General features: G+C 42.6%; 3 protein-coding genes across 11 annotated transcripts in view; 2 read left to right on the forward strand and 1 right to left on the reverse strand.

Moving 5' to 3' along the window:
* si:ch211-214c7.4 (nascent polypeptide-associated complex subunit alpha, muscle-specific form) overlaps positions 1–9,989 on the forward strand; it is a 32,874-nt gene extending 22,885 nt beyond the window's left edge. For both annotated transcript variants that reach the window (XM_044345797.1, XM_044345798.1), the window contains exons 5-6: positions 139–2,850; positions 5,644–9,989. In XM_044345797.1, the coding sequence (XP_044201732.1) occupies positions 139–2,850; positions 5,644–6,761 (3,830 nt within the window). In that variant the 3' untranslated portion in view covers positions 6,762–9,989. The remainder of the gene's footprint in view (positions 1–138; positions 2,851–5,643) is intronic.
* c3h19orf67 (chromosome 3 C19orf67 homolog) lies at positions 7,805–15,643 on the reverse strand. Of its 4 annotated transcripts, XR_006402743.1 has the most exons (8): positions 15,122–15,643; positions 13,865–14,063; positions 13,632–13,776; positions 12,599–12,708; positions 11,199–11,417; positions 10,782–10,922; positions 10,433–10,644; positions 7,805–10,333 (listed from the first exon to the last, which is right to left on the reverse strand). XR_006402743.1 is itself a non-coding variant. In XM_044345802.1 (7 exons), the coding sequence occupies exons 1-7, from the start codon at positions 15,294–15,296 to the stop codon at positions 10,503–10,505; spliced, it is 1,092 nt and encodes a 363-aa protein (XP_044201737.1). In that variant the 5' UTR covers positions 15,297–15,643; the 3' UTR covers positions 7,805–10,502. The 4 variants fall into 4 exon arrangements, 3 of the variants coding, with proteins under 3 accessions (XP_044201737.1, XP_044201735.1, XP_044201736.1); XM_044345802.1 differs by having other exon boundaries at positions 7,805–10,644; positions 15,161–15,643; XM_044345800.1 differs by having other exon boundaries at positions 7,805–10,644.
* A 231-nt stretch (positions 15,644–15,874) lies between these two features.
* Positions 15,875–22,338, forward strand: part of pkn1a (protein kinase N1a) — a 50,631-nt gene continuing 44,167 nt past the window's right edge. Inside the window, exons 1-2 of one of the 5 annotated variants that reach the window (XM_044345803.1) lie at positions 15,875–16,299; positions 21,011–21,079. In XM_044345803.1, coding sequence (XP_044201738.1) covers positions 16,288–16,299; positions 21,011–21,079 — 81 coding nt within the window. In that variant the 5' untranslated portion in view covers positions 15,875–16,287. Of the gene's footprint in view, positions 16,300–20,105; positions 20,833–21,010; positions 21,080–22,338 lie in introns of those variants that run through there. The other 4 variants (XM_044345806.1, XM_044345807.1, XM_044345808.1 and 1 more) reach the window with 4 other exon arrangements.

Raw genomic sequence — 22,338 nt, forward strand, 5'->3', positions numbered from 1 at the left:
GTGGATTGGAAGCTTAAATAAATATTGCTTAAGTGATTAGAAGTATTTTGATTTGACAGTTCTGAGCTAAAATATCACAAAGAAGCTCAGCTGATATTGATTGATTGGGTGACTTGATGTTTTCTCTCTTCACACCAGATGTTAGTCGACTACCCCCTGCTGCAGGAGCTAAAAGACCTGCAACAGGTACAACGTCGGCCGCTGCCAAAATACCCGACCCCTCTAAACCCACGGCCACCGCGAAGCTCAACTCCGCCTCCAAATGGTCTGCGACAACAAAAGCAGCAGATCCCAAGATGTCACAGCCCAAAACTCAACAGCCTGCTAAATCTACTCCCGCAAGGAAACCTGGTGTCGCTCCTGCTCGGTTCAATGCCAATAACAAACTGCCCATCGGTCGGACCCCTCCTGCCTCTCCAGCCAACAAACCTGGAAGCAGCAGCAGCAGCACCCCTCAGGCAAAACGTGGAACCAAACCCACTCAAGCTGTCCCACCTTTCACTGCCACCAAAAAGACAGGGGTTTCAAATACTACCACATCTGCAGAAGCACAGAGTCCTGCTCGTGCTGCTGGTCGTACCGCCGCCGCTGCTGCTGCTGCTGCTGCTGCTGGTGCAGCGGTAGCAGTAGCGGCTGCCCCTGCAGCGACTGTGCTAGCAGAAGTGCAAGCAGAGACACCAGTAGCTTTACCACAAGAATCATCTGTTGCTGTCCATGCACCAGAGGAGGTCCCTCCCCAACCTTCTACCCAGGACATACCACCAGAGGTAATACCTCAAGAGACTGTTCAAAGCCATTCAGCTGCCCCCTCCCCTCCACAAAGCCCTGTCCAGACAGCCTTACCGGAGACCGCTCCGCCCCAGGAGCAGCTAGAAAGCAGTGCTCCTTTACTAATAACACAAGAGCAGGTCTCTGTTCCAGTTGAGCCTACGTTACCACCAGTGGCCTCTCCTCCAGGGCTATCCGAGGAGCCCGTTTACCTGTTAACAGACCAAACCCCCTCCGCATCGAAAGCCTTCCCAGCAGCAGCAGCAGCAGCAATCCCTCAGCTAGTCCCCCCCACCAATCTAAATGAGGAGGAGTATGAAGAGGAGAGGGAGGGAAGCCTGCCGGTTTCTCTGTCAGAAATGAGCGGGACCACACAGCCCACTGAGGAGTCTCGTCCCGGGTCGGCCGGGCCAGTAGGGGGCTCCGCTTGGAGGGCCGGTGGCGCCTTGCTCTCTGAGCTGGACTCTGAGGATGTTAGCGGCAGCCAGCTGGGCGCATCTGAGTTGAGCGCCCCTGGTGTCCTGGAGGGCGCAGAGAGCATGGATGATCTGGGAGATGGAAGTCTCAAAGGAGCCTCGGCAGGCTCACCGGACTTTGAGAAGGTCCCTGACATTCCAGTTAATGACTTTGAGGAGGACGACGATGAGGATGACGATGATGACAACGATCGGGTGTGTGACATGGATGTGGGCTCAGAGCGGATAGACGAACCGCAGAGACCCAGGGACGACAATGATGTGGAGGACGAAGAGGAGGACGAAGATGTGGAGATGGCCAGTGAGGGGGTGACAGAGAGCGGCTTGGAAAGCTACGGGAATGCAGATGAAGATGACTTTGCTGAGGATGAAAGGCTGGACAACTTGAACAGGGTGGCCCAGCCTCCACCTCCTCCTCAGCTGCCCTCTGCTCCAGCTGCTCAGTGGGACCAACAAAATCCTTTCGCCGATCACTGGGCAGAACCTCTTCAACCGCTTCAGCCGCAGCAGCTTCTCGGGCACATGGCCCAGCCCCTGCAGGCGGCGGGAGCAGCTGCAGCGAGCCCTTTGGTAGACCTCTGGCAAGCAGACTCTGAGACCCCGACTCAGTCCCCAGCCCAGCCCTGGCTAGAACTAGGCACTGCTCCTTTTGTTCCCGAAAACCAACAACTTCTCCCTCATTCCTCTGTCAAGGATGGGGCTCAGATGTACATGGATCAGCCCGGCCCGGCCCCGATGCAGACCCTGGCCCCTGCTCTGCTCTCTGCCCCGGCGATGTCTCTGTCAAGCACCCTAAGCAGTGAGACCAGCAGTCCAGAAGATCTCGGAGACTACAACGGAGAGGGGAAGCTTCAGCCTCAGGATACACAAGCCCCGGCGCTCTCTCCCCAGCTTGACCTAGACGACCAGGACCTGGGCATCCACTTGGAGAGAGGAGACGGGGAGGGAGAGGAAGATGCAGATGCAGAGGCGGAGACCCTGCCCGCTGATGAAGTCTTGGGTGGGCCCGCAACTGCCCCCACCTCCAACCCCTCCTCCTCCTCAGTAACGGAAGATGAAGCCAGCGACACAGAGGGAGAAGCTCAGTTGGACGATTCTCTGGAGAGTCCAGCGGTCACACACATAACCTTCGACAGCCAGCCCGCATCCCAGCGCTGCCTGTCCACCGTGGAAGAAGGCGAGGAGGCGGATATGGTGGAAGGTGTCGTCTGCGAAGACACAACCCCGCCTTCTGCTACCTCGTTGGCGTCTTACGGCTTCGACACCATGACCACAGCCTCGAGCTCCAACGCCCAGTCCACGGGGGAGAGTTGCATCAAGAGTCCCGGTATCTTCTCCTTGGAGGAGCTGCCCGAGGAGGCCAAGGATCCCTGTCTCATCCCGCAGCCTCTCAGCCAGCCGTGCCTGGCAGAGCAGCAGTACATCGAGTGTGGGAAGCAGGAAGCGGAGTCTGCTGAGCATGCGGGGGAGGAGGTGCCGGGGTCAGAGGAAGCCCCGGATCCTTCAGCAGCTCTGAGCACTTTGCAGCAACCAGAAGAAAATCCAGATGACATGCAGCCTCCCTACTATTCAGCTATCTGTGAAAAGACTGAGAACTCTTTTGCAGGTAACGTATAGTTCATCTCCCTAACAGCCCAAGTAAAGCCCCTTACCTCTCTTTGGCCTTGTTCCAGCCTCCCCAAAATAATATCTCACTGTAGTAGTCCTTGTCGTCAGTGTTTGTCCTGAAATCTCTGGGGGTGGACGTAATCAAAGGTAAACAACAACAACAAAAAAAAAAAAAAGAGAACAGAGAGCAAAAAAAGGGAAGAGATTAAAAAAAGAAGACAGCAGTGGCACTTCCCTCTGATATAACATTTCCATTATGAGTATATGGCTTAAATTCCTGTATGTGCAATAGCTACTACTATTTACTCTTAATGTGTGTGTGTGTATGTGTGTGTGTGTGTGTGTGTGTGTGTGTGTGTGTGTGCGCGCCTGGGTTTTGGTTTCTGTTTTATTTAACACAGAATCATCTGGTTGTCCTGAACTGACATTGATATGACTTGTTGTCTGTTTACAATGCAGCTCTTAAAGAGGGAAAACAATGAAATTGAGCATAACAAAATGAAATATGGAATGAACTGTAACATGTTTTTTTTTTTTTTTTTGTATTTATCCTAATACTTTTTACTGAACAAAAGCCGATAACTGAAAATGAGTTTTTGATTGTATTTTCATGTTCTGATTTTCGCTCTTCTACCATGAGATACAGGCAATCTTTCCTTAACCCCATCACTCCTCGTGTCTTCTTGCACTTTAAATTGTACCCCAGCTCTTTTTTTTTCTTCCCCCCTCTTGTGTTTATCCATCTTTTTTTGGAGTAATGAAGCTTAAAACTTTAAATAAAGATTAGATTTCTATCATGATGTACTCTCTCATCGTACCGTTTTATTGAAATGGGCATGTGGGAGTGGAGACATATTTATGGTCTGTATGCAAGAAAAAAAAAAAAAAATCATCACTCATCACTGACATTTATTTCAAGGTCTCACAAACATCCAGTTTTATGCCGGCGGCTCTAAACGGCTCATTTACACTGCAGACACTTCCACTCAGTTAAGCATTCAGCCTCCAGCTTGTCAATGCTTTACTCTCATCATTCACTCAACACAGACACTCCATACACATATATATTGTAGACTTTCCTTTTTTTAAAAAAACTGGACACAAACAGTGGAACTCATGCCCGACCTCACTGGTCTGAAAACCACATAACTGAAATAAGTTGATCATCCGCTCCACCAGACCTTCTCATCCACGGATTTGACCTTCAGCGCCTCAAGCAACGAAGAAGCTTGACATCCTGCCTGAAGAAGGACCCGACTCTTCTCATTCTGCTGCTACTTTAATTTCCCTCCAGTTCACTGTGGGTGTGTTTCTGATTTTTAGCTCTTTTTCTACTGCCTTCTTTTATTTTTATTTATTTATTTATTTATTTTTTAAAGCATTCCTGCTGCACTGTTTCTACAGCACTGTATTAATGTTAACTGAGCTTATGCATGTCACTGTTGCACAATGACTTGACTTTCATCTCATTACTTTGGATTGGTTTGTTCAGGGTCAGCTGAATAGCTCGGCTCTAGGACTTAATTACCTTTTAGGTTAGAATAATGTCTAACCTTGAAGGACAGGCTCACAGTTTTTCCAAGTCTTTCCAGTCAGGTTCTCATATGAACAATGAAACGCTGTAAGCATTCCTCCTGTACCACAGTTAAAAATTAATATTAAGTATCTGAGTTAATCAAATAAAGTGGATATCCCCACAGTTAGTCTTAGAAGTACAAAAGTCCCTCTTTGTGTCTCGACGGACGACGTTTTCCTGTTCAGCTGCAGTGGAAAGTGTAGTAACAAAGAGGGGAAATTAGCACTAAAAAGACAGTAATGACAGTACAGTAGAGATTGATTTAACTAATTTGGATGACTGAAGCTTCATTTGACATTTTTGTGCAGAAGGACGATCTCTTAATGGTTAGTATGAACAGGAGCAATGATTACAGCAAGATAAATCTCTGTCCATTCAGGTACTTGACTGTTTCAGCACAGACTTGAAAAAAATGTGAACCTATCCTTTAATTTACTGGGGTTAGAATAACATCTAGCCTCAACTTTTATTCCTAAAGCCGAGCTATTACTTCAGTTTTCTTGTGATGCTGGATGTCTATAAATGCATGGAGAGCTTTTGCATGTATCACTGGTCGACTAACTATAAACTCCATTCACGGGTGATGACTGTTTGAGCTGGCAATAAGCTTTTCTGTGGTTGTTTTTTTTATGTGTCACCATAGTTGATAGTGATTGCATATACAGGAAGTTGGCTGCTTGTTTTTTTGCACACAAAAACCTTTTTTCTTTTTCTGGGTGTCATTTTTAAAAAAAAAAAAGTATTAAATCTAGGAAAATCACATTAAGTACGCACAGTTGCTCTCTGCTCAAATTTCCCAACCCTTGTCCCGGCTGCCACCCCCAGTCACCTCACCTTGGGTCACTATTTTCTTTTTGTGTTCACTGTTTTACAGAAATACTTTGGCTCCACCCTCCAAATACTTAGCAGACTGTATCTGTCACTGCTGCACAGCTTGCAAACAATGTCCCACTGTCATTTATTCAAAGTGAAAAAAAAATACAAATAATTGCCGGTCAGTCTGGTGCTGCAGGCTGCTGGCAGACCTTTAGGCCTCACAATGCTTCCACTATTCCTTCAGCGAGTCTGAGCCTCTGAAGGCCACCCCCCCCCCTTTTCCTCTACACCCTATCTGCCTGTACTCACACTGCACTGCTGTCACTGTCCTGCTGCCTGTGACCTGTTTTATAACATCACGCTACTGTAATTTTCCTTCCCGCTTCCTCTCACATACAGGCTTCACTGCACTACCACACGCTCACCGCCGCGATCACTCGGCACACCCCAGAACCTACTGCGACATCGTCAAACCCATCGTCGCCGCGGCCGCCCCGCCGAGGCTGACCTGCGCCGACCTCCCGCCCAGGAACGTCGGGCAGCAGGCGCTCAGCCCGCAGCTCCGCAGGCTGGAGCAGCACCAGAGGCAGCTGCTGGAGCTGCAGCAACGCAGGGAGCAGCAGAGCAGACCGCTGGAGGAGGCAGAGCAGGAGAGGAAGAGGAGGGAGGAGGAGGAGCAGAGGAGGAAGAAACAGGAGGCCGAAGAGGAGATAAAGAGGAACAAAGAAGAGGAAGAGAGGAAGACGCGAGAGCAGGCGGAGGAGGCGGCGACGAAGAAGAAGGAAGAGGAGGAGAAGCAGAGGAGAGACCTCGAAATGCAGCTGCAGCAGCAACAAGAGGAGCTGAAGCAGAGACAGCAGATCATGCAGTGGCAACAAGAGCTGCAACAGTCTAATAAAGGTCAGACGGTGCTGCTGTCACCTTCCTCCGGCCTCTGCACCATCTACGAAGCCCTGGAGAACAGCGATGAAGAGGCTGACGGTGAAGAAGAGGGAATAAAGGAGCTCAAGCCCACGAAAGAGGAGGAGGAGGAGGAGCCCGAGCAAGAGACGCCGAACGAGGAGACAGACGATAACTGTGAAAGGGCGGCGTCAGATGTAGAAGAACATCGAGACTCTTCACCGTCCAACGAGACCCCTCCTCCTCCTCCTCCTCACCCAGACTCCCCTCACACACCCAGCAACGTCTCCCAGGACGGAGACAGCTCCTCTCCTCCCGAGTCTCCCGAGCGACCTCCACCTTTAGACCTGGACTGGGGGAAGAAAGTCGACATAGTCCAGCAGCTGATCAATCAGACCCTGCTGCTGAACGGAGATGGCTGCTCCTCCCTGCTGCTGCTGCCAGGGGGCGCAGGAGGCACGCTGAGCCCCCTGGAGAGCAGCCTGTGGCCCAGTCTGCTGCCTCCGCTCACCCCTCCCTCCGCCACCGTCACCTCTGTCAGCAGCTTCTCCCCAGAGGCCACTGGGAGCTCCCCACAGGGAGAGTGGACAGTGGTGGAGCTGGAGACGCATCACTGAGGGGACCCACACACACTTTAAATACAACACCTGCAGTACACATACAAGTGCTGTCTATACACACACACACACACACATGCACATACACACATGTAGTGTAGATATGAATGCAGAGCACCTCACATTGACTGTGCTGTTAATATACACACCATTTGAGCAGATTCATATTTACTCTAGGAGAACAGCTGCACAGACTGAAGTGAATATTTAGGCTGAGCAGTGAAGGAAAAAAAAAAGCAATAATCAATAGAAATTCTCCCAGGACTGATACACATCACCATATCTGTTCAAGTACGGAAGATAAACTGCCGAACTGACTGATGTCCATCAGCGTCTGAGAGTAATTGTGATTGTAGTAAACAAAATACAATAATACCAGATTACTGCCCAGCTGTTTAAATAGACCCATAAACATGTGGTGCTTTAGATTCACTTATCAGACAGATTTATAACCATTGTATAAACAAGCACATAAAACACACGATGCTTGATGGTGCTACAGGTTAACAGTGATGCACAAAGATAAAACTTTCTTGCCCTGAATGAGACTCTCAGGTAGTGGCCACTCCCAGGTTATGTACCACCTGCAACCTGCTCCACAAAGTAAATGGTTAATATATTAACATCTAGAAAGTTGAAGATGAGATTAAAGCCATGCAGTCACTAGTGAAGCAGGCTGACAGCGTGTAAATAGTTAAAGAACAAGGCCAGCAGTTTAGAAATACTGAGGTCACAAATTAATTATTAAATTTTCTTTCCCCAACATGAAAATTGTTCAAAAAGCTTTTTCAACACTGCCATTAAAATTCTGGTGAAATCCAGAGTCTTCATGGGCATACATATAAAAATTATATTTATGATAACAAAGCAAAATGTATCAAATATCGAATGTTTGGTCCGAATTCTTTGATCAGATATTTACCGCCTTAAAGCAGGAATCTTTAGACGATATTTAATCCAAGCAAAACTTTATTTTGATACATCTTCTTAAATGAAAAAAAGGGTCAAAACATGTTCATATTAAGTAAGGTATAAAACCCAGCCCTTTTTGTTGTACATAAATTTGACTTTAAGGCCATCAAGTGTAAATGTACTTGAATCAGCCTGTAAAATAACCACACACAAGTTACCAAAACGCCACAAACACGAACAAGAAAGTTCAGAAGACTCGTAACCTGATCATGTTCCTGCCTCGGAGTCTCTCCTCAGGTCGAGAAAGTCTCATCTCTTCCACCCAGAAACTCACATTAGACAAACGCAACATGACACCACACTGAAACTCTCTTACCTCACACGCACAAACTTAACACTGACTGATTGAATATATAATTACACATACACACAGGACATCACATGACAGAACCCCATGATGCATCACTGCTACCGACTTAACAGGGTGGAACTTTTCTTTATGCCAAATCTCCGTGCCATGGGCGACCACACACACATACACGCACACAGACACACACCGATGGTGCCAAGGTAAACCGAAGGATATGGTTGTTTTCATTCTGTGTTTCTCACCTGTTGCTCCTTTTTATTTGAGTCCATAACTGTTTCTACGTGTCGACACGCGTCCTTTTTATCATCTTATTTTGATGTGAAAACACTGGAGATGTCCGCCTACTGAATAGTGATAAACATTATCTGAAGCTTCCCAGATCTTTATAAGGTTGCACTTTGTTAAAACTCACGCACGACATTTGTCTCGATTCAAATTTGGTGATTTATAGAGGCCTGGAAATGTTTTCTGTTAAGAGTTGAAGAGCTGTTTTGGATTTGCAATTCCTTACCAAAGGTCAGTATAATGTGAAACACTGAAGAAGTTTTAGTTTTATGTATATAATCGTGTCAACAAATGAGATTTCTTAGTGATTAAATACTGCTGAAGGATAGTCACTGCTTCGTAGCCCCACATGAACTTTTTCCTGTTCCTGAGCTTCTTGTGCTCATATTTTAGATGAAGTTATTCAGTCATGCAGACTTCAGACAGACGACGGCCTGTAATTATACAGTGACTGACTCTAGGTTTTACCCGGTACTGCTGTAAAGGTCAGGGGTCACTTTGTGGTGCGATATGACACTAAGGAAGATTATTAAAAGGGAGGCGAAGCGGAATATCAGGATGTTCTGGATTTCTACTGTGTAGTATTGTTGAAACTGTGATGAGTTACGGTACGAGAGCGTCTCGCTGGTTGTTAAGTGTTCGTATCTGTGGATGTCGGTTCCGGTTGTTTGGATACTGTGTGTTTGTCAGTGTCAGTGTTGTTTAAGGCTGTTTTGAGCTTCACTTTATAACGTCACAGGTCTGAAGAGATTCTTCTGACACCCCTTAAATCTAAATGAAGGGCAGAGACATGTATTCCTGCATCTGCGTTTAATAATAAACTGAATTGAAAGCAGAAATCGAGGAGCTTAATAGATACTTTGCGACTGATATTTGCTCTTTCACACTACTGATCCAGCAGAAAAAATAAATCCCCACTGCTGGCTGGTTTGTCCACCGTCTTATCAAAGCTTATGTGTAGCAGCTGAGAAGCACGCAGATGTTTCTGCTTGATGTATGTTTGCGTTCCCGTACCTTCCAGGCAGGACACAGAATGCTCACTGCATTTTTTGACAAAGCTGGACTTTTTAAAAATTAGCTACCTTAAACGTGTCTCCGTAGTGTTTTTGTAAGCATTTCTGTGTATATTGTTTAAAAAGACTGCTCACTGTAATGAAGGGAAACCCCACTGACATTTTGTACTTTAGAGATTTTAGAAGTATAGTAGCCCTTTTAAGAGTCATATATACATTTATATTACAATAGAGGATGAAGGATGATAGATATTATTCTTTTGTTGTAAGTAAATCGCCTTTTCTTTACGTGCAGTCGACAGAGCCGATGGGGCTGAATGGTTCAAGGTCAAACTGAACACAGTAGGCAGATTGAACGTGTTTCATTTGTTATTTAGGCTCAAAAAAAGGTTTTAATAATCTCTCTGGCTTTGGATTTTAATTTATTGAAAATGTACTGAGGCCTGTGTGCTCTAATTTAAATGGTTTGATGAACCTGTTCAAATGAAGTAAAAAATGGGCGTTCTCACGTTTGGGGCCCGAATCATGGCAGCTTGTTCTAAAGTTTTCCTTGTTTTTCTTTGACTTTCTGGAAAGACAGAAATCTGTGATTGTGTGTAATTATTCCAATGCAACGTTTCATGTAAATAAAATGTTGTTTTTTTTTTTAATAATGCTTCTGGACTTCTTTACAACACAAACAATCTTAAATAATATAAAAACTTATAAAAATGTTAAATCTCTACAAAATACTGGCAAACTCTTATCAAAGCTCTAAAAATATACAAACACACTGAACTGAATAAAGTGTGAAGCAAACATCACAGTGACCAGCATAAAATGATTGTTACATAATCCAACTGACAGTATAACTATTTCTTAGAAAATACCAACACCGGTCAGTGTTGAAGGTTGTAAAACACACAACACCATGTTTGAACTAACAGGTCATGAATGAATGAAGTCACATCCTCATGGTGATGTGTGCTCCTGATCCAAAGTGCGAGATGCATCTGAAACCAGATGTTTAAACTTAAAATATCTTTTTAGAATCTTCACGTCAACATATTCTCAAAATAAATTGACCCAGCTTAAGGATTTTGTCTGTCAACCTTCAAGAGAGTTGTAACCTGAACAGAAACCGTATCCACAAGCACACTTGTTCTCCTGCAGGGTGTAGCATCACTCTGTTGTCTGCCACGACATCAGCAGCTGCTGCAGGAAGTCTGTGGCGCTGCAGCTCGACGGCTCATCGCTGCCCAGAAACAACAGCCTGTGATAGTTGGCCAGAGGAACCTCACACATGATCCTGAAACAAAACACACTGATAAAAAGTCAGGGGAGTAACTGGGTGGTGTTGAGCTTTTCATTTCACTCCCCAGAGATCACTGAATATGGAAAAATATCTTAAAGTAACAAAGATATACAGAGAAATGAATGAAGAGATAGAAATCAGCGTACCAGTCATAGATGTCATCTGTGTCGGGGTCAGGGTTCACCTGCAGCCACTGACCGATGGACCACATCCTCACCGCGTTACCGTGGCGATCTCTGTCGGCCTCTGCGTGTACGTTGGGAATGTCCTCGCAGCACAGGAAGTAACTGAGGAGCAGGTGGTGCATTGATATGAAAACAGTTGGTTCAGGGCGTCTTCACCCATTTATGACTAATTGTGAGAGTGCAAATGAAGCACAATGACTTATAAGAGATTTATAAAACAGAACCATGTGCATGCACAGCTTTATAAATCAGACGAAAAGAATGCATCTGCATATTTCTGGCTTTGTGTGAACACAAAGTGTTAGTCATGAATCTGAAGAGTTTTATGCATCTGGCCCCAGATGTTGGCAGAGGAGCCAACAGACTGAACAGACTCACTACTCTGTTTCTCCGACTGTCTCCGCTCCTCTCTCCTCCGTCTCTCCACCCTTCCCTTCATCCGTCTGCTGCTCGTCTCGGAGTCTCTCCACGTTCCATCGCATGCGTTTGTACAGTCCGGTGTCGACCCGGGCCAGGTACGGCGTCGGCTTACAGTAGCGGAACGCGGTCAGCCTCAGTCGGCCGAGCTGACTCTGGCCGATGCAGAAGTGAGACATGCTGGGAATGCAGACGGGAGAGCGTCAGACAGTGAGATATGGTGAAACCGGATCGATCCCTTTGGGGAAATTAGATTGTTATAGCAGTAAAAGTCAGATGTCAGCAGCTAGAAAAGCTAGAAGAAAACACTGATATTAAATGTTTGCTGCTGACAAATTCAAGAAATGTGTCAGAAAAACAAGGATGAGTTATTTAAAGGTGCCAATCAAATAAAGATTGATTTCATTTGTTGTGTTAAAATGATAACAGGCTGGTACATTTACACAATATTTCATCGACTTACTACTACTGGACATAATATCAATGAAATAATCAATGAAAGGTTTTACTGTCACATAAGTAAAGACTGAAATGAGTAAATACAACAACTGTGCTGTGATGCACCGAGAGATGAAACAGATACTGCAGGCAGCAGTTGGGGAGTTACCGAACCTCTTCAAACAACTTTCTGTTTGAAAGGGAAACGAATGACGCTCTAAGTATTTTTTAAGTAATGTTATTACTGGCTGAAAAACGGAGAAAACAAGGTGACAGTGTTGATATTGCAATGAAATAAATGATGTTTACTTACACGGTTCTGTTGGAAATTATAATGCAAAACATTTTCATTCCTGCTGCTGCTGCTGCTGATGTTAGAGAACAACCTGAAGCAGCTTTCAAGTGGTGACCAGCTGAGGATCGTCACTCGTAAGTGCGACTAGCAGCGGGACGAAGCGTTTAATATGTGGGGAAAGTCGCCCCTTCTTCACCTTGTTTACACTGAGAACAGTGTAGTTTCCTGTTAGCATGTCATCGCTAATCCTGTATGTTCAAAATATTTACACTATAATTTGTGGCCTGTAATATAAAGTGTCACCGTTACGACATATTGCACAAAGTTGATCGTCTAGGAAACAGCTTAATATTACTGAGGAAATGTATTTAATAAAAAGGTTAACCTATCCTTTCACAATTAAAGTAAATGTTTTTGATAGAAATGAGTTAAAGCAGTTCAGTTACATGAAACAGAAGGAGCTGAATCATAATAATATATATATCATGTATTTATGAAGTTGTGCTACTGTAACATGTATTTTTTCCCCCAGATTTAAAAACCCAACAAAAAAATCAAACTATAAAAAAAAAGAAATGCGTGAACACATATCAGTAGAGACTTGTATTGTTCCTCTGTGTGTGTTTACCTGCTCGGTTCAGTCTCGTCCAAACAGAGGAGATTGTAGCTGGCGTAGGTCAACACCAGCTGCTCCAAACTGTCACACAGCTGTTGAGAGAGGTCTAACAGCTGCACACGCTGCACAAACACACACACACACAGAGTAGATGTTAAAAAGTCGACTTGTAGCAGTTAAACCATGAAGATTTCATACACTGAACACAGATGAGCCTCTCATTCACGAACAGATTTGAAGACTTTAGAATACTTTGTTCCAACAACCGGATCTGCAAAACATCTGAGTGCATCAGACGACTAAATGTCGAGTACACTGCACCGGAGATTTGTTTGTTTGAGTGACCAATTCCCAGGATGCAAGAGAGAGAAACTGTGAGCCCTCTGCTTTCAACAGTTTAGCAGTTAAATAGTATTTAAATGTTGCTAGCAGGAAAACGACACTAAAATATGAGATGTGTCTGTTATATCAGTCACAAGTCATAGTTTGAATCTGAGGAAGTCAATATCTGAGACAGCAGAACATTTTTTCAGTTATCCAACACTGGCTGATGAACATACATACACAATTAATCATAATAATAAAACAATCATATGCAAGATACTTCAGGAATACCTGATTTTAAACTGTGTTGAAATGTTTTTAGGGTAGAGCTTTACATTAAATGACTTTTCAATATTTTTAGAAATATTAGAAGTGTAAACCAAAGCCTGGGAATCATTGATTTAAAGAACTTATCCAACATCATCATGACAGAAAAACTGCTTACTGAGTTTTTAGTTTGTGGTGTCACTGTTGTCCCTGAACCTCTCCAATCATCTCCAATTGTCCAAATTGTGCCAATTGCTGGCTGGATGTTAAAGGGTTAAATATATTCAGCAGCAACATCTTATTCTAGAAACAATGTCCCGTGATACACAGAACTCACTGTCAACAGATTTCATAGAGATGATTGTTTTCAGTAGAGAATAGTTCCAATCTTAGTTTCAAAACCAAAACTGTCAGCAGAGCCACTAATGAAACTAATGAAACCTTATAAATATACCTTTGTGAATATGTCAAAGGGCAGCGGGGTGTGTGGGGGAACGCTTCTTCGAGCTGTTGATTCCACGTCGTTAAAGTAAGCCTGACAGGTGTACAGGAAACTTGGCACGGCAGCAACCAGAGTCCCTCTGTCTTGATGACTCAGCCTGTCAGAACACACAAAAGAAAATCCTACAACAGAGGGAAAAAAACCCCAGGTGAAACCAGCATGTTGTGTCAAGCCAAGAACCCTACCCATTGATGAGACAGTTGTGCAAGTCGTCTACTTTGCTCATGAGGACCTGGAGCTTTAGCTGCATGGACTGCAGGTTCCTCTCCATCAGTCTGACCTCCAGGTAGCTGCGGGCCTCGCAGTCACAGCTGCACGCCGCTTCATCACCACACCATGGCGCCAGAGTAAAACCAGCCAACAATGCTAGTGGCTCCTCCACCTCTGAGAGAGAAGTTAATCATATTTGGCCATTAAAACATTGTCAGGGGCAAGGTAGGCAACTGCCTGGGGCCCCCAACTAAAAGGGTTTATTATGATGTTTAGATATGAAAAATATTGAATTATGTTACTATTCTAACCCATTATACTGTGTATTTCTCCTCCTTCAGAGGAAAACATTGTACCACTACATTTACCTGACAGATTCAGATTTCACTCACAAAATATAATCAATAAAATATGATGCATAAATATCCAGCATTTTAAAAGCATTAAAAGCTCCACCTTGAACACAAGTCAATTTAAGTACATTATGCTGATAAAACATCTCTTTCACTCTTCACTTTTAAGTAAAAATCTCAATGCAAGACTTTTACAGTGCAGTATTAATAGTTTTAAGAAAACAGTATTGTGTACTTCTTCTACCACTGCCAACACCAACATTCATTCTTTCTTAGAGAAAGGGTGAAATAAAGCGAGATAGAATTTGCCTGGGGCCTCCATATCACTAAATCCACCCCTCAACATACTGAATCGATCTTTTTACTCCACTACCTCATTTTCTAAACAAATGACATGCTTTTTACATTTGAGTCCAGCAGGTCCTTCAGATCCTCTGCAGCTGGCTTCCTAGTTGTCACAATGATGTCAACAAAAACACATGGGGAGACAACTTTTAGTCTTCCAACAGTCTGCCTGAGGATCTGAACATTTTTAAAAGAAACCTGAAGATATACAGATATCTTTTAGCCTGGCTTTTGCTTAAGGTGCCTCGTCATTTGTTATTTAATTCGTTTACTGTTGCTTCATTTTTACTGTTATTTGGCTCTTTTGTGCCTTTGCTCACCTCTGTGCAGCACATGGACTACACTGTCACTGTACGAAATGTGCTATATAAATAAAGATTGATTTGATTGGAATAATAAGAAGATAAACCTAATTAACCTCAATTAATTTCTGTGTCACAGTCATTTTGATTGTTTTGACTCTTTAAAAGTGAAAGTAAAGTTAGAGTAAGTAAAGAAAGAAAGTAAAGTAAAGTAAAGTTAGAAGTTAGACACCCGTGTTTTCGTAGGTTGTAGTAGGACATGTCTTTGAACCTCCGTGTCCGGTGTTTGGAGGGCCCTCCGGGCTGTGTGACTCCCTCTCACCACCCGTGTCCTCCTGCGGCACCGGTTGTCCTGGCGGTGATTCTGCGGTGAGCTGAACCTCAACTTGAACTTCAGTCTCTGTCATACTTTCTGTTGTAGGTAAGCCTTTTTTCCGGGGACATTTGCTGAGGGAGAAAACGCCTCCTTCAAGGGTTATTTTGGACCTGTCATTAACTGTTAATGTCTTGCTTATTAACGTCAATGCTAGCCAGCTAGCAAAACACCCCAAACCTTGACAACTCCTATTTCGGCTACTGACTGAATAAATCCACAAGAAAATTAAATGTTTAACCGCTCTTCAGTCTCTTGAGTAAAGTGGTTATATGACAAGTTAACGCTAAATAACTGTAATATTAGCTTGTAGCGGTTGACAACGTACGTACGTTCTTTTCGTCGTCAACGGTCCGCCAATTTACTTTCCTAGGATGGCGCAGTCATGATCCGGCCTACTCTGCCTCTGATTGGCTAGTATTCGTTGCCTTCGTTGGTTGGGTTGCTCAGGTTTAGGCATGAGGAGTGAGATTGGTTAGAATTATGGTAAGAATATCAGGATAAGCCAATCAGAGGCAGAGTAGGGCGGGTCATGATTTCGCCATCCTACGATTTTTTTTTTAATCGTCAACCGTCCCTGTGAAGCCTTGTGAAAGGTCAAAGGTCGCTGTGTCTCAAGAATATTTTTTTTCATTAACATGTAGAAAAATATGAAAACTGAAACATGGAACAAAAATCTTTGTTCCTTAGATTAGCACTAAAACGATTAGTATCAGTTGAACATCCGTTGCTCTTAGCAACCACTACTAGCACGGTTTTACTGCTGCTGTTTAACCGCCATCATTACGTCTACCAGTTTATTATTAACACACATCTTTTATCTAATCTACTCCTCAAATGGCCTTTTTCGAGCATTATCTCCAGCTACACTTTTATTACAGCTGTTTGGACGTTGATTTGTGATTTTGTAATGTTACACTTTAGATTAGCTTAGCTGTTATTTTACTCTTTCCTTTCACTCTTGTGGACTTTATTGTACTTCCTACAAGAAGAGAACTTAATGTTGATCCTTGTTTCCTGCTGACATGAGGCACAATGTAAGTATTTTGACAGCCAGTCTATACTTTTGTGAATCCAGTTTCCTCGTTACTGTATTAACTCATTTTACAATGAGTTAATACTCATTGTAAGTTTTGTTTATGTGATCTCATTGTTTTCTGATATATAATCACTATCATTGAATTTGTTGTTTACTACTGTTTTCACAGTTTCACATTGCTCTCAGTCAGGCTGGGAGATATGGACAAAATCAAATATCACAATATTTTTGACTGAATACCTCGATATTGATATTGCAACAGTATTGTAGGGATGATTATTGGTGCTTTCACAAAAGGGTAAAGACAAATAATAGAACAGCTAGAACAGTCTGGTAAGTTCATAAAATTACATCACTTTACTGAATGCAGCCTTTAAAACCAGGAAAAGATATGATATCCAAAAAATCGATATATTTTATATTATATTGATATAATATCAATATGTTGCTCAGTAAAACCTGAAACACAACCTGCTGTCTTCAACTTTTAATCATTATTAGCAGCCTTTGACAACTCACTGCACTAGACTATATACCATCATTATTCTAACAATTAAATATTTGATGAATCATTAGTGATCATTTATTATCACAGTATTATTACAAATTTGTGTGTCAAACAAGAAAATGGATCTGAAAACATTTTTATTCTTGCCTGTAGCTGTATTTGAGGTTTTGCTGAAGAAGTGGAAAACCTCGGCGACATCTTAATGTTCCCAAATGTCAGAATTCATGTTTCAGAGATGCAAAATGTTTGGAAATTGTTGGTACTCTGGTATCCAAGATGGATCATACCAATAGTTTTTGTCACACAAAGTAAAATATCCATACAAACCATCATGGCTGTCACATATTGTGTTGAAATTTGTTGAAGCGGTTTAATAAGAAGCAGGAGGACATCTAATCTTAATATTCAAGTTTAGTCATTGTCTGCCAGGTAAATGTTTCCTCTGACTCCTGCTATGTACAGACCTCATCCTGTTAGTCTGGTCACTGCATCACAAATCATTCTCAACACTCGACACAGATCAGATCAATACGTGTGGATAAATGAATAATGTGCTCACTCATATCAGCCCTGACTTGAATCATACTCATGGCTGACTGTAAATGACTCAGCGTTTATTGTCAGTTGTGATTTTCATCGTTGGGGTTGCGCTCTGCTTCCTTCTTATCTTTCAGCCAGTATATTTTCATCATGCAAATCAGTTATTCAAATGTGGTCCAGTTCAACTTCTCTGTCAAATGTACAAAAGGCACCTACTCTCACCACTATGACAATCACCTAAACCTGTAATGAGTTTTTCTCTCTCTGTGTTTTTATTTCTCTCTCTCCCACACACACACACACACACACACACACACACACACACACACACACACAGACATTATAACACTCTGATGAATGAGATCCATTTCACTTGTGCTGTGAAGCATGGCCATACAGCTGTTCATCTTATAGCCTGTTGACAAAAATAGCTGTGTGGCAGATTTTAAACTCGAAACTTTCACTTGAGTCAGATTTAACTCTTTCAACACCCAGTTTCAGTCGTTAACTCCTCTCTGCTTTCTACCCGTATCTTTTTGAAAATGACCACAATGACTGGAAATGAAATGAAAAGACTTAACTCCATTTTCATAACATAGTTCCAATTTTCAAAATCTCTTAACACAAAAACTTTGGCCTGAAAGTCTCACATAGCACTGAAAACAAACAACATACTGTAGTATTATCACTGTTTGATGTTTATCACTAAATTATAATCATTGTCGCAATTTAAAACAAAATTATAAAATTGTCTTTATCAAACATTTCTCATTAAAATGGTCTGCTATGATTATCTCCTCAAGATTACATAGATAGCAATGAGACGATGCAGAAGTCAGCATTTGAAATGATGAAGAGTAACAGTGACTTTCATTTATTGTGTATGTTGTATTACTATAAATATAGAATATAAAGTGTTGAGTCTGACTTTATACAACAGTTTATCTTCCTACAAGGTAAAATGATGATTGTGACTGAACTTCAGTGCATCAGTTAACTGTTTCTGTTCTGTATAAAACACAAAGTTTGTTATTGTTCAAGAAACCAAACCAAACATATTTCAATCACTTGTAATTGTAATCAACAAAAATACAGTAAACTACTGTAATATTGCAGTAAAAAACTTTTAAAAAGCTTTTTTTTTCTTTCCACTGCTGCCACACGTGTGAGACAGTAGTGGTGAAATACAGTAACTAACAATTAGGCTATATTGCAACGCTGCTCACCAGCGTCATGTTAAAATAAAGATTAATAACTGCGAACACATGTTGCATTTATTCAATGAGCTGAACTGTATATGCTTTATAACAGGCACTGAAACTTGTGTTAGTGTAAGGTCGGTGTGTTCTGGAGGTTGACTGTGTCATCTTGTGGTTTGGCTTTTTGTATTTAGAGTTTCACACGTTTGTAACTGTCGTCAAAAATGATCCAAAGCAGTCGTCAAATAGCGTCACTACTACGAGACAAATTCAAAAGAGAGCGTCAGGTACAGCATGTTCTGCATGGCAGTAAAATTTGAATATTTATTTTTTTATGCCTGTTCATTGATATGGTTTACTATCACAAGTCATGGTTGGAAAGTAAAATGTTCAACCAGTCACATTAATGGTCATTTTAACTCAATTTTCATTTTGCTTATGAATATTAGACTTTAACCCGTTACAATACAGTATAAATATATCAATGGCTGCGTTTTTGATGTCTGTGAAAAACTCACACTTTGCACAGGGCTCCTGAAACGGTTCTCTGTTTCTCATGATACTATCTTCAGTCCCCTCAACACATCTTTTTGTATTATTAAGCTTCTATTTATTCAGGAAAACTCATTGAAATCAAGATCTGTTTTGCAAGAGAGACCTGAGAACAGATTACACACACACACAGGATCACAATAAGACATCAGTTGCCTAATAATATTACAACAATAAGAATATCATTATATAACACTCTAAAAGGAGCTACTCTAGTACTTTTACCTTTGATTCTTCTACTACATTTTAATAATGATTCTTCAGTACTTTTACCTAAGTAAAGTCTCGATACAGGAACTTGACATTTCTTCCATCAGTGTCAGATACTATAAAGGCACATTAAGTAAAAAATCAGTCTACAAACTGGCACTCCCTTTTTAACTTTGCCATTCAACACCATGTACATGCACAATTAACAGAGCATCAAGGAGGATAACACAGAAAAAGTCACATGACTTATTTCCTTTGTGGTCCTTGTTGTAGTTAGGTACTTAGATGACGTGGAAGTGTGTGCATGCGCGTGCTTGAAGTACGGCGTTGGCGGCATATTAAAGCACAAAAACATAATTTTACAGAAAATATTCACATTTTATACAAACATGTATAGTTATAAACTATACATAGATTAATGATGTGTGTTATATGTTTTAGTGTTATTTTCTGATTCTTTTAACTTATATAAAGTGTCTTTGAGTACCCTGAAAAGCGCTCTATAAATACAATGTGTTATTATTATTATTGTTGTTGTTGTTGTTGTTGTTAGTAGTAGTAGTAGTAGTAATAGTAATAGTAGGAGTTGTCGTATCTAAAATGGCTTTCTGAAGGCAGTGGGTTGAAGCAGCCATAAAAGACACGTGTAGGTTAATTAATTATTACTTGACATATTCAACAGTTGCTTCATTAGGAGTTACATTGCGAGTGCGTGGTCACGTGCTACATCCGGGCGCGCCCCCGCTGCCCAGCCCTGGCTGGACCAATGAATGCCCGGGCGGCTTTGCTAGAGCGTCGGGGACGCGCTCTGGTTTTAGCGTACAACTGGTGTGTGTATATGTGTGTGTGTGTGTGTGTGTGTGTGTTCCTCTCCAGTCAGTCCCCAGTCTGAATGTGAGGAGATGCTGTCTGTGCCAGTCCTGTGTAGCACCACGAAGAAGAACGACGTGCTTTTTTGTCTGCGTGGTGGCGACTTCAGCGGGATATTTAACGTGTTTACCGGACAGACTCGGTGTCTTTTGTCCGTTGGGTTTGACTGTATGAGCAGCTTGTGGAGGACTGACAGGCGGCTCTTTTTGTGTGTGTGAGTGTGTGTGTGCGTGTGTGTGTGTGAGTGGCATGTGATAACAGACAAGAGACTGAGGCGTGTTCATGTTTCACGGATGTTACCGGGAGGAAAAGAAGAGAAAAGAAGGGAATAAGTGGCTTCTTTCTGTGGTTTTATGTCCTCTGTGGATGTGACTTTATGAGCACTCGGGTTCAGCAGGACACGACGGAGAGCCGCCGCCGCCGCCGCCGCTGCTTCTGCTGCTGCTGGCGGGTTTTATGGGGCTCTTGCTAGCTGTTGAATGGCACTAGTTTTTTTTCTTTTCTTGTATGCTCTTTTGTAAATGTGTGTCTTTTATGAGTATTTTTAAAAAAGCGTGCAAACAGTGAACGCCTTTTTATTAGCGTGAAGTGAAGGCTAACGTCGCTTAAACACGCTGAAACGCACAGGGAGGATCAGTTCAGGCGCGGCCAGGCAAGCCAACAATGCGGATTACCTCTTGACTGTTTTTGCCTTTGTGTCAATAGACTGCTTGTGTAAAGTTGAGATTACACTCGCAGGACAAACAGCCAGGAGTCATTCTTCAATTATCAGTTTGGTTTATTGGCTCAGAAGGACGACAGTACGTTGATAAACCCCCACATGTGCACAGGTTGTCTGTGAATCTACACTGGCTGAAAACGGAGCAGCAGAGACAACGATGGCGAACGACTCTATTCAAGTAAGTTGATGAAGTTGGATGTGTCTCACTCCGCATGCATTGTCTGGTTTAACTTGTCTTTATTTGCTATGCGCTCATTTGTCTTGGGGCACGGTGTTGGCTGGTCCTCTGGCTAGTGCTAAGTATTCCCTAAGCCCAAACACCCTCTTCAAATAATACTTTAAACCAGTGGTTCTCAAAGTGGGGTCTGGGGACCCCCTGGGGTCCTTGAGGAGGGGCTCCAGATGGCCCCAAGCAAAAAGGAGAATGATTTATTTTCACTATGATACCATCCACAAGTAACACAATGACAGAATGTGTGACTATTTTGGTACACTTTCCGTAATCAAACATTTAAAAGCTAAACTCTCCTCAGATGAGGGTCTGTGGGCTAATAAACACTAAAAAAGTTTGAGAACTACTGGTTTAAATCATGGGTTTTTCAGCTCGTGACCCCTTAAAATGAAGTAATATCTACTTGTGACCCCTCGCTCATCATATGGCTTTAGTTGTGAGCAGATCAACCAGTTTGATTTGAAAGATTTACGTAGACTCAGTATTTAACAAGTAAATACCGAAATGAGAAAATAATCAGAAAAATATAACTAGGCTACTTTTTATGTAACCTTGATGTTTTTTTTCTTTCCTTGACTATCTTGTGACCCCTTGGTTTTATCTTACGTAAAATAAAAATCCATTTGAATCAAACTCTTTACAAAATCCCATTACTGCGCGACGGTGAGGTATTCTTAGTGGGGAAATCGAAACCTCTTCAGAAATGCACGTTATGATGGTGCTTTTCTAAACAGGGTCGCCTTCTTAGTGGGTGAAATATTCCTGATTTGCTCAGGCGCTCCCTGGTGGCTTCTCTGGGATCTTTGGTGGTTTCCAGGACCCCACTGGACACAGGAACCACCAACCACTCAGTTGAATTGGAAATGGATAGTTCTTCTCTTGTTAATAATGTATGATGGGACACTACTGGTTTTGTGCAGAGAACTCCAGCAGGACTCAGTCACCTTGGTGCTGTTCTGTATTGTATCTGGCATGATGTGGGTGTCTTGGTCTCACAGTGTCTGTGAGCCCTCAAAGTGTTGTGTGTGTGTGTGTGTGTGTGTGTGTGTGTGTGTGTGTGTGTGTGTGTGTGTGTGTGTGTGTGTGTATAAGTGTGTTTGTGGAGGTGCAGATAGTAAAGGCAGGTGCAGGGAGGCACAATAGTGGTGTTTGTTATAAAACAACATACATCAAACACACACACACACACCATTCCTGACTCCCAT

The sequence above is a fragment of the Thunnus albacares genome, chromosome 3 (genome assembly GCF_914725855.1).
Source record: "Thunnus albacares chromosome 3, fThuAlb1.1, whole genome shotgun sequence".
Lineage (NCBI taxonomy): Eukaryota > Metazoa > Chordata > Actinopteri > Scombriformes > Scombridae > Thunnus > Thunnus albacares.